This window comes from Copidosoma floridanum, unplaced genomic scaffold (assembly GCF_036245765.1).
Source record: "Copidosoma floridanum isolate Cflo_tuat_1 unplaced genomic scaffold, Cflo_Japanese_pri ptg000020l, whole genome shotgun sequence".
NCBI lineage: Eukaryota > Metazoa > Arthropoda > Insecta > Hymenoptera > Encyrtidae > Copidosoma > Copidosoma floridanum.
The window spans coordinates 6,846,398-6,860,076 of NW_028321897.1; the positions used below are offsets into that span (position 1 = coordinate 6,846,398).

The following is a 13,679-nucleotide window of genomic DNA, read 5'->3' on the forward strand; positions in this document are numbered from 1 at the left end:
TTTTTGTTTTAGACATCCTTTTGCTCTGAGCTTTTGTTCCTTTTACCGTACGATCGCCGTACAACGAATCGAGCGCTTTTTTAATTTTCCAGTCCCGTATTTCAATGCCGGATCGAGATTCACTGCACGTTCACGTTAAACTATTACAATAAAAAATGTATATTACAGAAGTAGTGTTTTATCGGAGACACAGCGATCGCGCGATGATGCAAAATTTCCTTTTCATCCGCCTCCCGCGTCCATTTATTACACCCGAATTGCACATGAGAACGCAAAGTATCGTTAATGAGCACGAGCACGAAGAAACGTGCTTCTATCAATCGTCAACATGGGAATTTTTTTTATTGAGGAGTTAAAAAAAAACAAAAACAAAAAAAAAAAACCACGAACCATCGAAAAGGATAACGAGGCATGGGAAGAGCATGTGCGAATGTCCAATCAGACACTTTTCCAAATGCCCGCGTTTGTTTAGTTGACATAATCGATACTCAAATCTCCTGCTTCTACTCGGCCACGTTTAATATCACATTTTTCCACACACTTCTTCATGTGTCGAGATCCATGCAAATAACCGCGCTCAACCGATTTCCAGTAGCTTCGTTTTTCTTCCCCCCCCCCACACAGCTCTACCGCCCGGTTGTCTTTGTCCTTATTGATGAATTCCAACGACCACCCACCACTTTGATACATTTTTTAGAAAAAAGACGTAGTTTTTGCATTTCGTGAAAAAGCTGCAAGTGCCATTGTAAAAACTGTTGGGGGGAAAATAATGATAAAATAAGAATAAAATCGAATCGAGCCGAGCACCGTGATTACCCATCCCATAGGCACGTTCCCCGAACAATCAGAGCTGCCCCGGCGGAATCCTCGCGATGAATCGATTCCCGGGTAAGTATAATCTCGGATCGCGTGTCTTGGAGCCTCGCGTTTTCAAAATTGCTCTCCCATGAATTCTCGATCGGCGACAGACGGGCAGACGGACGTATGGACGGACGGACGGTGCAAAAGCTGGCTTGCATGCGAAGCTTATCGTGTTCTGCCGAGGATGGAATTTTCGCGTCGACTGCAGACCTGCGCTGACGAAGTTTTCCAAGTTTGCTTCTGCACCATCGAGGCGTTAATATACACGGAGAAGTATGTTTTTTTTTTTTTTTACACACGATACTTGATTTGTGGAAGTGTTCTGGTCTTCTCTGTCAATAATCATCGATCAATCTCCTTGTGTGTATATGTACACCTCGTTTTTATTTCTAATTTCTCAAGTTACTTCAAGTGCTGCCGTTTAAAAAAAATTTTTTCATTAAATGGTTGGGTCGTATAGCTTATGGTACTTTGGTAACGTTGAGAGTCATATTCTTTCCGTGAAAATCAAAATAAATCGCTTAAATGTAATCTTCAATTTAGAGATTCCTATTTCAAAGGGAGAAAAGAAAAATAAAAGTTACGTTATGAGTCGTGGTCGGAAAAAACAGACCCACAGAGAGGAAGGGAGGGAAGGTACAGCATCGAATTTGGATTAGAAATGAGCCAGCCCGAGCTACATGGTTATTTTCCTCGATTTTTTTTTTATTCAGCGTACCAGCACATAAGTGGAACACGAAGCTGCGCAAGCAAGCAAGTAAAGCGGAATAAAAGAGCCGCGGAGTCAGGAGAGCCAGCTTGTTGAGCTTGGATTTGCATTTCCCTTGTCGGCGCGTCATACCCAGGGAGCGAAATTTATGATAGCTCATCGACGATCTTCTCTTTTTTAACCGAGAAGTGGGAGGTAGAAGAGGCATTTTGCTCGAGGTGTTTGCCAGTGATTTACATGCGCCCGTTTTCTCGTGTCGGCCAGTAGTAGTGCCCGAGTTTAGTCAGACGCGTACAAATTTATGCGGTTGAAATTTATTTTTCAATCCGTATTGGTGGAAAATTAAAATCGAGTTTTGGAATTCATTTTTATTCATTACTAAAATTCCCTCGGATCGTACGTTACTTTGCTCGTGCTCATAATTTTTTCGTTTATTTAAAGTCTTTATTAAAAAGGTGTAAAAACGCTCTGAAGCACTTAGGATCGTCGTTTACGTGTTTTTTTTTTTTTTTCAATTTTTTTTTCCTACTAAACTTCCCAACCCTTCAACACAGCCAAAACAATCTCACATCACATGCTCGCATGCTCTCGTGTACGTAAGAGTTATTTTTTTATTTTCTCCTTAATAATTCTAACTAGACGTTTTTTTTTTTTTTCATTAATTATTTGTTTTTTAAAGGTTAGTTTTAATTTTTGGTAGTTTTCAATACTTTGTTATTCGTGTCGATTCGTTTAGTTGAGTATCTATGTATTGTTTTATTTTTAATAATTTTTTATTGATCGTTCGGCTTATACATTTTCTCGTCGACGAGCTTATTTAACTAATGCGGCTAAATTGACGTATCATTTTTTTTTTTTTTTTTTTTTAATTTATTCTCTATAAGAAACAAAGACCGCGTCGGCGGTGTCCTCTTCGATCTTCACAGTTAACCCCCTTTTAGCTTTTTTTTTTTTTTTAATGTGAGTTTTTTCATGTCCTCTGCATTTATTTTTTTTTCTCACAGACCAACGGATGCTTCCCTTGCGAGAAGTACGTTTTCATTGTTGGCTTTTTTTCATTTAAATCTCCGTATCATTTCACCTCTTTTGCAAGGAAGAAAGAGAGAACAAAGTTTTTGCGTGTCGCTCTCTACTTTTGTTTGATTCTTCAACGGGCACTACAGTTTGGTTTTTTCATGCTCATTGGGCCATTATTGGTTTCTCCTTTTTTCTTCACCTGCGTTTATGCATACGTTGTTGCTCTTTCCGCCTGCATTTGCACTTCTCAGTCTTTAATGCGCGTGTTCAGGCGTGTTTTTTTTTTTTTTTTTACAATATTCACCCACATATTTCTCCTCAACGGCGTCTGCGGCCGCAGCATCGTCATCTTCAGCCCGATGTGGAACAAAAAAACCTTCGTTTCATCAGGCATTATAATCATGTGTTTCGGTTTTTTTTATTTTTATTATTATTATTGTTGTTAATATTATTATTATAATTTTTATTATTATTACTTCATCGTTCATTTTGCCCTAAATTTTTTACACACACGTATCGGTTTTTTATTTTAATTTTATTTTTCGTTTCTTTGGCTGCTCGAGTCACTTTCGCGAAGGAAAAATAGTCTTTTTTCTCGAGTTTTTTTTTTTTTTTTTTACTTTATTATTAATATTATTAATATTATGATTAATTTTTATTATTACTTTTTGGTTAATCGTATATGCGCGTGAACGTGTGTAGATGAGTGAAGTGAATGACAGTGTGTGCTTGCGCGTTTCGACGTCGTCACCGTCGTTTGTTAAATTTTTTTTATTTTTTAATTCATAGTAAATTGTTTTTTTTTTGTGTGAGTTGTTTTTAGTTTCAGTCGTCGCGGCGTCACTTGGCGTCCTTTACTTGGCTTCTTCGAGCAGGACGAGATCGTCCGCGACGACGTCGCTAATGTGCAGGTATATGATCCAGTACATCAGGTTGAAGCAGACGAAGCAGACCGGAAACACGATGCGGGAGTACTTGTCGATGTCCGACGGCGTTACGCCTGAAATTTAGTTTTCAAAATATTATTAAACCAAGAAAGTGAGCATCTATGGTGATTAAATAACGATGAGCTTATAAATATTATAATGCAAGCTCGAGTCCTGTTTCGGATGCATTGTTTAGCAACATACAATAAAGTATTTACCTAACATCGTATGTTTTGTCGCCTTCGGAAAGTTTTGAAGTGCGGCGTGAGGATCCTCTTGAGCTGGGAGAAAAAATTTGAGAAACAGCACATTTTAATATTTACTCAGTGATACGACTCCTCCAATATTTTATCGTACTGTTACCCGTTTCATTCACGCACATCTCTCAACTTGGTTGATTTATATAATATTTAACAATTTTGTACTTTAGTTAAAAATTATTTATTTTTATTTTGTCCATATACTCGTCATATTTATACTTTTAGTCAACGTTATGATATGATAGAAACAATTTATTTTTAAACTTAGTTAAGTAATGAAAAACACGGAAGCAAATTTATGAAAAAGAATCGTCAATATTCTCGCGATGTTGAAAAAAACCTGTATATTGGTATGCTGACAAGGATTAAAAACTTGACGAAACGAAACATTATAAAAATTCACTAGAATATTCCAGATAACAATAATTCAAGTTACGTATGGCCGTTAATAATTTGATTATCATTTTGTAAATTATAAAAAAAATGTACTAAGATGACAACTCCTTCAAGTGTGATACATTAAAGTAGAAAACGCAAGTGTTTGACCAAGAAATGTTAAAAAAATGTATTTATTCATGAACGTAGATGGCAGAAGTAAAAGGCATACCATATATGTTGCTAATGTCTTTGCCGGGCGGTAGGAGCTGGGCGGGCAAGGGCGCCTCCTCGTCGGCACGGCCGTTGATCGTGTTCTCTAGCGTGCCGCCTTTACTGTGCGCCTTGGGATCGTTGATTTTGAAGCGCACCTCCTGGACAACACGGGGCCACTTACAAGAGACACAGTAGTTCGTTGCGGGTCTGCCGGCAACTGCGTGCCGGCTCGCCCTTACTCGTTTTGGCATGGCATGCAAACACCAAAGGGACTCGTAGGGATTTTTTTTTTTTTTTTTTTCATTGCAACGCGACATTTTACTCTGCTTCGATTTTCAAAATAATTTTTTTACAACAATTTTCACACAATGATTCCCCATTCGGTGGAAAAAAAAAATGTGTCATCCAAGCTTGCTCTATTCGTATCGTAATCATACACGAGTATCACACGTGTAGGTACTCCGCATTGTGTTTCCGAAAGATCCGCAGTAGGTATTGTCCTCTCGAGTGGACCGTGAATTTTTCGAAAGAAAAAAAAAAAAGAAAAGCTTGAAACGATGCGGGGGTGCAACGATTGCGCAGAAAAAAGAAACGAAGCATCGCGCGCTTGGAGCATTTAATTAGCGAAGGAATTAATTAAGTATACATAATACCCCGCGGAGCCGCTCTAATTGGGACCGACTGCGGTTTTTGTTCGTAAGCTCATCCGCCCCTTGCTTGCCGCGCTGCTTCTCTTACTAAAGGACGAAGAAGCTCTTGAGTGTTACATCTGCAACGCAGACGTTTAGCGTCTGGTGTTACATGTGTTGGCTGGTCGTTCATGATTTTCCACTGACTTTTCGGTTTTTGATCTAATTGTGGTTTAAAGTCTTGGGGGAGGATTGAGAATATATTTTTTTTCTTTAGATAAATCAAAATAACAAAGAAGTAATAAAGTTGTTTATTGTTTTAATGCGCCACCTTTTTATTGCTTAAGGTCAAGTAATAATGAGCGGATCAATTAATAAATAATTTTTTTAAACAATGGTCTTTAATATTTCGAAAAGTAAACTTAAGTTGTGTACTTCGTTTGGAAATACTTTTCATATCGAAAGTAAATATTTTGATTCAATACAAAATTATTAATATGAAAAATTTATTATAGAATTTCGATAAAATCGATAAAAACAATGAATTTTTTTTACAAATACTTTGAAAGAATGTTAAATTAGCACGTGGATAATATAGTGGGAAACAACGTCAACCCGATGGTATTTTTCACATATCCATCATGAAAAAAAAACAAAAAAAAAACGAAAGATAAATAACAGTAAATGGCACGCATGTGCAGGGGATTAAAAAAAAGACACGAAAATTTCATTTGTTGCTCCCCAAATTTCCAATCCCCGTCGAGCAAGGCCGACAAGCCCGGGCATCGGAAAACAAAACGCCGATCGAAAGAATATTTATGTTTATAGCGTTGATTCCACCGGGTGTCCGAACAATCGGGATTTCATCCCCCTCCGTTTTTCCAGCTGCTTTTACTGTCATCCGAAGATTACTCTCGCGATTGAGTACACGCGCCCGTTCCACTTCTTTTTCATGTATGAGTCGCACGAAAAAAAAAAAGGAAAATTCCCGCAAACCAAAATCGATCGATCGAAAATACTCTGCAAGCTCATCTGTAGTCCACAGCAATTCGTACGTGCGCATCAGTCCCGCCCAAGAGCCACTCCCGAATCGTCTTGCCACTGCATAATAACGGCCCCGTCTTATCTACAACAGCACCACCATCTAGTACCTTTGAGCGAGAGAAACCCTCCGACTAATTATTTAAACTTAATTAACCAATTTCTCGCGGCTATAGGGGGTGGGTGAAATCCCCCCCGTTATCTCTCTCTATTGCCTCCAGTTGTACTCCCGCGTAAAAATTTTTAAGTGTGGCCGAACTTTGTCAAAGTTTGCATTTGGCCAAACTTTGCCAAACTTTGTAGGGAACCAAAGTCCCTCCCCCCTGAAACAGAATAATCCGTAATGACGAGGGGAAAAAGAGCAAAAACAAACGCACTCCACGAAGATGAAAAAGATTCATCTCACGCGGTCCCTTTTTATGCCAACGTGTCGCTCCTTTGCGTCGAATTTCGATTTTGCCGCGGCTCTGTTCCCTATATCCACACACCCTTAGGTACACGTCACGACAAATCCCAATCCGCGTAAAAGCTTGGGAGCGCGGTACTTTGCGCCCTGAAAGAAAGGAAAAGAGCAAAAGGGGAAGATTTTACCTTTTGCAAAAGAAAGTTTCGCGTTAGCGTAGTGCTCGGTGAGCTGGAAAGGGGTACACCCCTTCGCGGCAAAAAGAGGGCGTGAATGGTAAAAAAAAAAAAAAAAAAAAAAAAACATCCACTGCGTCGTAGTGTCGTTGAAATGAGTTTCGTTGATCTTTTTTTCTTCTTCTTTGTTGCGTTTGTCAAAAGTCGATTTTGGATTTTTCCGGCGGAGAAAATCGAGCAGAGTCTTTCGTAATAAGTGTACATGTGTACGGGGAGGGGTCCACGTGGTCGAGGCGAGGAGAAAAAAAATTAGTTTTACTCACGGTTTGCTTGGGCGCGTGATCGCCGTGGTCGCCGGGCATGCCGGGCACACCCGGTGGCACTGGATTCTCCCTCGCCGCTTTCATGCTCTCCGCTATTTTCTGAAAGCGGTTCTTCCGCATCTGGATCCTTTTCGCCATGTAGCCGACCGTGGCGTACTCTGTTCACCACACACGCTCGATTAATGTTGCATTCATCGTGCAAATACAACTTATCACCATCAAAGTTCTGGCTCATTTGCGCACATTGTAATCATCATAGGTATACAGGTGATATATAAACACTGCATGCTTTTTTTTTCCAACTCGGTGCATAAGCGTATACACACAACGAAATTGAAAGCGCTGATGCAGAGTCGATGTGTTCGACTCGCTTAATTGACGCGCGTAAATTTGATCCAACCCCTTGTTCGGAAACATTTGTATGATCAACGAGGCGTTTTACCCGACAAAATACACAGAATCACGGTCTCGTCACGCGTGCAAGTAATATTCGATTCAGTTGTACCATATAAGTAGGCACACAACATATTTATAAGCTGTGTTTTTACCCACCCTTTGGCGAACAGCGTCGATTAATTTAGGACCCAACCCTGCCCCTTTTTTGGTTTACAACAGCTTGCACATCGTACCAGTATGGGTAATGATTTCCAGTTGCGCCGACTAACTGGTTATCGCAATACTGGGTCAACGAGATGTAAATTGTAACTGCCGGTCATCCGGTGACCATACTAAAATGCGACCCAGAGGCATGAGGGACAGTGTACATACATTTGTTTCAAACGTGCGTGCGCGAACAACATATCCACGCGTATACAAGTCAAACACCTCGTGGGGTTGGGGGGGGGGGGTTTAATCGAATATGTACCGTAACGGCCCAATATTGCACCAGTGCTGTTGATGATGTAAACTCTAATATACACTCTGTCGTTGCTGTACCTGAAAACTACACGGCAGTGCCAGAAATGAGTTTCCCAGTTGTATACACGACTGCGCCCCTGCGGGTGCTGGAAAAAATTAATAGACGCCGACACCCGTGGTGGCGCAGCTGAAAACTCGTTCTAAATGTAAAACGAATCGCCGCATACAGAACTCATCATTTCTCGTGACTTTTTGCTCGGAATACACGTGCGCGATATACAGTTGCACACACGGTTGTGGAATTGTTATTTGTCGTTGGAAGTTGGGGAGAGGGGGGGCGTAGGTGACAAATTTCGGAAAATGAAATTTTTGGCGGTACCGGTGGTGGGGGAAGCGTGTATATTTTTTTGATTAAAGCGGATCGAGGCTACGCCTATGTATGTTGCGTGCCTTGTTGTTTGCCAAATTTTGGTCTTTGTCGCTTGTCCGTCTGTCCGTTCGATTAAAACTGTCGGTTTTCGGAATTTAATCAACATGGTCGATGCTCGAATTGCCCCACTGTCCATATTTTGGCTTACATTTTTAGTTAATGAAACAAAATCTTGTATACTTTCTTCGGAATGTCATTTTAATCCACCAATAATTGCCGTAGTGATAAACAGCGTCACTTTACCGTACGACTGCAGTGTGGGTGAAATCAGTAGCACCGCGCGAGATGACAGGGGAAAATAAAGGAGGACCAGGATTTTTAAAAGGCCTGCCACGTTTTGGGTGTACGAACGTGGGCCGACTAGCGCAAACTGCAAAACAAAGGGCTTCGGTATCCTGAGGGCGGAGGGGGAGGGGGTGAGCAAAACAAACGGTCGAGAGCGGAATAAAGTATCATATACACACGGGTACAGTTCAGTGTCCGTGTGACGCGCTGACACGAAGAAGAATTTTAATCTGCCCTGCGGGGGGCGAGCAAAGTCGCTAAAACGAAGGAGGGGGCGATACAGCACCCGGTAAAACAGAGTGGGGGGGGGTGCCAAAAATCTACGGAGCCATCAGCAGTGCGCTTTCTTCGTGCTGCTCGGTTGAAATGCATATAAAAAGTCGTCGGGGAGAGGATTGGAATCCTTTCGGAGAGCTCGGGAAAGTTTCATACGACTCGAGTGTTCCGGTTCGATTGAGAATATGCCCCCCTCCCTCCCCTTTTCTTTTCGTTTTCAGCTTTTCTTGCGCCGTTTGCAGACAAAGTTGGATAAAGTTTCCTCCCGCGACTGCCAAATCGTTGCCGGGCATTATCCGTCGACCGCGAGTTTCTTACTTTTCTCGTGCCACTTTCTTTTTCCTGCTACCGCCTCTTTTAATTCCCACCCCCCTTCCTCGACTCCTCGCGCTGTCTTTCTGTTTTGCTGTACAGTAGCGTATATTTTACAATGGGAAAAAAAAAGAATCAGTTCACTGATTTATTGCTAAAAAAGATTTTATATTGTCCCTCAATGGACCCAACCTCAATTGTTTGGGTCCACACTCTTCACCACCGGCTTATTCAAGACCGCGATAACAAACAAGCGAGCCCTACTAGCTCTAAAAGGGGGCTGCAGCCTAGCGTCGTCATCTCATTCCACTCCATTTCCCATAGTGAGTATACACGCGACTCGATATTCCCAGTTACGGGTTTAACTTCGATTGGGCGTCGAACTCATTAGGCTAACGCCTTCGAACTTTCTCCCTCACCCCCCGGATCCGCGTACAAACTCTGGCTTCCCTAGCTTGCAGAGATATATGCATCAGGTACTCGTATACACACGTACAAAATTCGCGAACGGTTTTGCTGGAATTCGTTGGGTATGTATTTATATTCCTTTCCCGTATACCTAGGATATCTCTGACAGTGGCCTCGATCAAAGTTTCAAGCTTTTTTTTATGCACACACACACACACACACACACACACACACACACACATATATATATATATATATATACACACACTTACTCCAGCCTCGTTTTTGTTGACTCTGTAAAGGGAGAAATAGTTGGTATAGATATACAGCAGCTTTCTCTCGGTCTCAGCATCACAGAAGAGCGACTAATGGCCCGATATTACGTTTCGTCATAAGATATGTGGGTCAATGTTTTCGTTTTGTGTTCTGGGAGTGCGTGCACGTAGCTGACGCGATTCTTTTGGAAATTAAGGCCATTTTTTTTTTTTTTTTTTTTTTTTTTTTTTTAAGATGTAGGAGGAAAGCCGTGTATGTTTCACAAGAGCTGTCAAATGGGCGTTTCGCATTTTCGTGGATTAAAGGGTTGGAAACGCGTGGGAGCTTGTGCACGATGTACATCAAATAAAACACGAGAGAAAATAGGTGACAGGAGACTCAACAGAAAAAGGTACACTGCATTGATTTTTCATATCAACAAAGACTGTACTATTTTCGCATTCCAGTTTGATATTTATAAAGACCGTTCACTACTTTTTTTCACACCATCTGACCTTTCGTTTTCAAATTTGGAAAAAAACAAATGCACTTTTTCAATAAATAAAAAAAAAAAAGTAAAAAGTTCGAAGAAAAGATGGTCCATTTTTTATTCTTTTAAGCGTGGATGATAAAAAAAAGAACATGTTTATTTCGAAGCGATCATGTAAACGTATAAATGATTAATAGATGTTCCAGCAAGCACTTTCCGATGCGAAAAATGTATTTTTTATTTTTATTTCATATTTTCAATATACATAAAAACACGTGCACGCATCGGAGGCGTTGAAACATCCACACCCATAAATCATCGATATGCCCCTGGCGCTCTTCCCTCGGAGCCGGTAATCAACGCGCCAACGAAATAAAAACCATCTATTCAAACATATACATCTATTCCTTCGCAAAATGAAAAAAAAAAAAAATTTATTTATATGCGTGGGGACAAAACCGAGACGGTTACCAAACGCAACGAGACAAAACAGCGCAGCCGAGAATCTGCAGGGGACACGAACTTCCCGCGCCGCACCCGAGACATCACCAGAATTCGAAATTTCCTCGACTCACTTGGAGCCCAACAATGCAGATCTCGTACTTTCGCCCAAATGCACTCGCCACCGAAGGAACCGGTATTATCGAGCCAAGGGGGTGTGGAGGTCAGGTATTCGCTCCGCTTTGGAATTCCGAAATATCTAGTCCGAGTGATATATTAAATACCATTTCGGACTCGCTCGAGGGCATTTGAAATTCCCGCGGCGAAGAAGATGAAGAAGAGTAACTAGTATTAATGCGATGTATACGTATACCCAATACCCACGCGATTTTTCATTGAGGCTTGAAAAAGATGTTATTTTCCTTCCCTGTAACGGCATACGTATACGAGTCCTTGATTTTCACCCGGTGCTCTACAGCTTATTGTGTCCTTAGAGAGGTACCGAGGGCGAGCACATTATATACACAAGCGTGGAAAGATAGACAAATCGACGAGATTTAGGTGTATATCTATGACGCGCGGAAGAAATGACAAGTCACGTGCACGAGGGACAGTCGATGTTACTCTTGACGTTGAGACTTGTTTGCTCTGACTCGTAGGGGGTCAGCTTGGGTTATTGGGCCACTGTCGAAGAAAATGGTGTACCTCGAGCACTGATAAAAATCGATGCGTGCGCTCGAAGGTGATTTTATAGGAAATTCGGAGCAAGTTGAGCTTTTAAAATGACAACAATGGTAGATTTGATTACGTTTGCCTGTGACCGACACAAGAGAGTTTCAATCGTCAGATTTTGGAGAGGAACAAGTGTCGCTTATACGAACAAGAGCGTCGTCACGAAAGCGTCAACTGCCATCGGATCGTTACAGATATTTCGAGCGATTCGGGCCAACTCAACGATGCCAATATTTTTGTCTTCCTCTGTACATACACGCAACATATACATCCAATTGCTCTGTAAATCTGTGTGCATTGGTACGTACCCTCTCGGTGAAACGAATACCTCCTACATTCAATAATACCGGACTGAGCAAGAGTCCAAGAGTTTCGTATTGAAAATTGTGTTCAATTTACCGCACGCATCGGCACTTACGTGCTGTTCCTCTAACAAAGTGCTAGTGAATTACATGTGCATACAACAATACACTATTAGTTGTTTTTGGAGCCATCACTGCACGTGTGTACGGGGGTAAGCGAGCCGTCTAATTATCGTCTCGAGAACTCCACTGTATACTCCGATAACTGGGAGCAGCGATCTCGAGAATTTGCTCGGCGATCCGTGAAATCGCGCTCTGGTACTCTGTACCACGCATTAACCGATATAATATATATATATATATATATATATATATATATATATATATATATATATATATATATATATATTGGTATACATGTACTCTGTCTGTCGCTGACGGGCCTGCGATAATTATTATATAATTACGATGACGGTGTCTTTGGAAACTTTGTATTATGTATTTATACAAGCAGCTGCGTGGGGTAGACGAGCTTCGTATGGGTATGGATTACGCTCCAAATTATCAACAATTAGAGTGTACTAGACCATGAGTTTTTTGTTTTTTCATGACACATCAGAGGTGACAGCCGAAACTGTGTCATATGAAAGCTTCATTAGAATAAAGTGAAGAGTCGTGGATGCCTATTGTGTGCACGAAAATATGTATGTTTTCATATTCGTGGCATTGGGTGATAATCGCGTATTAACATGACAATCGTGGGGAAGCAAAGCTTTGTCGGGTGTATACGTGTACGTGGCAGCGATACATAACGGTATACAGAGTCATCGTCGCAGGGACGTTGACCTATGGGGCAAAGTGCAGGAGGAGAGGAAAGACGAAGGATAAGTGATGCGGGTCGCATGTAGCTCTATGCACCCCTTACACAATTTCCTTCTTGGCAGCCGGTTCCATGTGCCCTGTCTCGTTGCCCGCAAACAGCTATATACAATACAGCCGTTTGCAACGAAGCTTTCCATACCATCCCGCGAGGAGCAACTACATATATATATAAGTAGTATCGACTCTCTGCCTGTGTATTCCGCGGCAAATTCAATCGAGGAGTTCGAGGGGTGCCTGCTAGGAATGAGGTGTATTGTTTGGCTTGTTTGTTGCCTCTTCGAACCCTCTCTCTCTCTCTCTCTCTCTCTCTCTTTGTTGCCGGGGTGATTATTGTTGCTTTGAGACGCGAGTTTTGAGAGGAGGCTTTTTTTTCCCCTCCTTCCTTTCTTGTCCTCCCTTTGCTTGCTGTTCGTTCAGTGGGAAGATGTCGCCGCCTGCGATATTCATGCTCGTTATACGATCGTTGCTTTCGGCGTCTTGGTTGAATGCAGTATCGACTAGTCGGTGGTATATTTTGTATACGATGAGGATTGTGCGCGTCGAGAGGTATTTGACGGTAGCTGTGGTTAACGAAAATTTTCTGACTAACGATTCTTCAATTGTTTTTCGAGTCTCTGAGCACCTTTAGGACAAAGAGTTTTGTGTTTTGCGCGCCTGCAGGAGTGTCGGGAAATTTTCGGACAGCTACGAGCTACGTTAGAGTGTGACGTACATTTTTTTTGGGGCTTTTTTTTTTAATACAAGCGTAACTGTAGGTGATACAGTTTATTCGATCCATTTTAGTTTTCCATCAGCTTTTTTTTCTTTCAAATAAATTTTAAGGTTTTATTTATATTGTAATCCAGATCACAGTGTCTTATTTTTTGAGAAATGAAAATAGTTTTTTTTTTTTTTTTTTTTTTTCTTTGCGTCGTAATTGATACATCAGATATAAAAAAAAGAAACTCTACGACCTCATTAAGATCTGGGAGCATTGGAATTCAACTGATTGTTTATTATCGAGCTTCTTTTGTCATTTTTCTCTGATTTGTAGCTTTGATTTTTTTCTTTTCTTAATATTCATGTAACCGAC

The 13,679-nt window shown here is 41.1% G+C and overlaps 1 protein-coding gene across 6 annotated transcripts in view; it reads right to left on the reverse strand.

The window, feature by feature from the left end:
• Window positions 1-2,263: 2,263 nt before the first annotated feature.
• Rdl (Resistant to dieldrin) overlaps window positions 2,264-13,679 on the reverse strand; it is a 133,444-nt gene continuing 122,028 nt past the window's right edge. For 3 of the 6 annotated variants that reach the window (XM_089594078.1, XM_089594079.1, XM_089594080.1), the window contains 4 exons: window positions 6,937-7,094; window positions 4,381-4,540; window positions 3,732-3,794; window positions 2,264-3,587 (listed from right to left, as the gene is read on the reverse strand). In XM_089594078.1, coding sequence (XP_089450204.1) covers window positions 3,442-3,587; window positions 3,732-3,794; window positions 4,381-4,540; window positions 6,937-7,094 — 527 coding nt within the window. In that variant the 3' untranslated portion in view covers window positions 2,264-3,441. The remainder of the gene's footprint in view (window positions 3,588-3,731; window positions 3,795-4,380; window positions 4,541-6,936; window positions 7,095-13,679) is intronic. The other 3 variants (XM_089594082.1, XM_089594083.1, XM_089594081.1) reach the window with 2 other exon arrangements.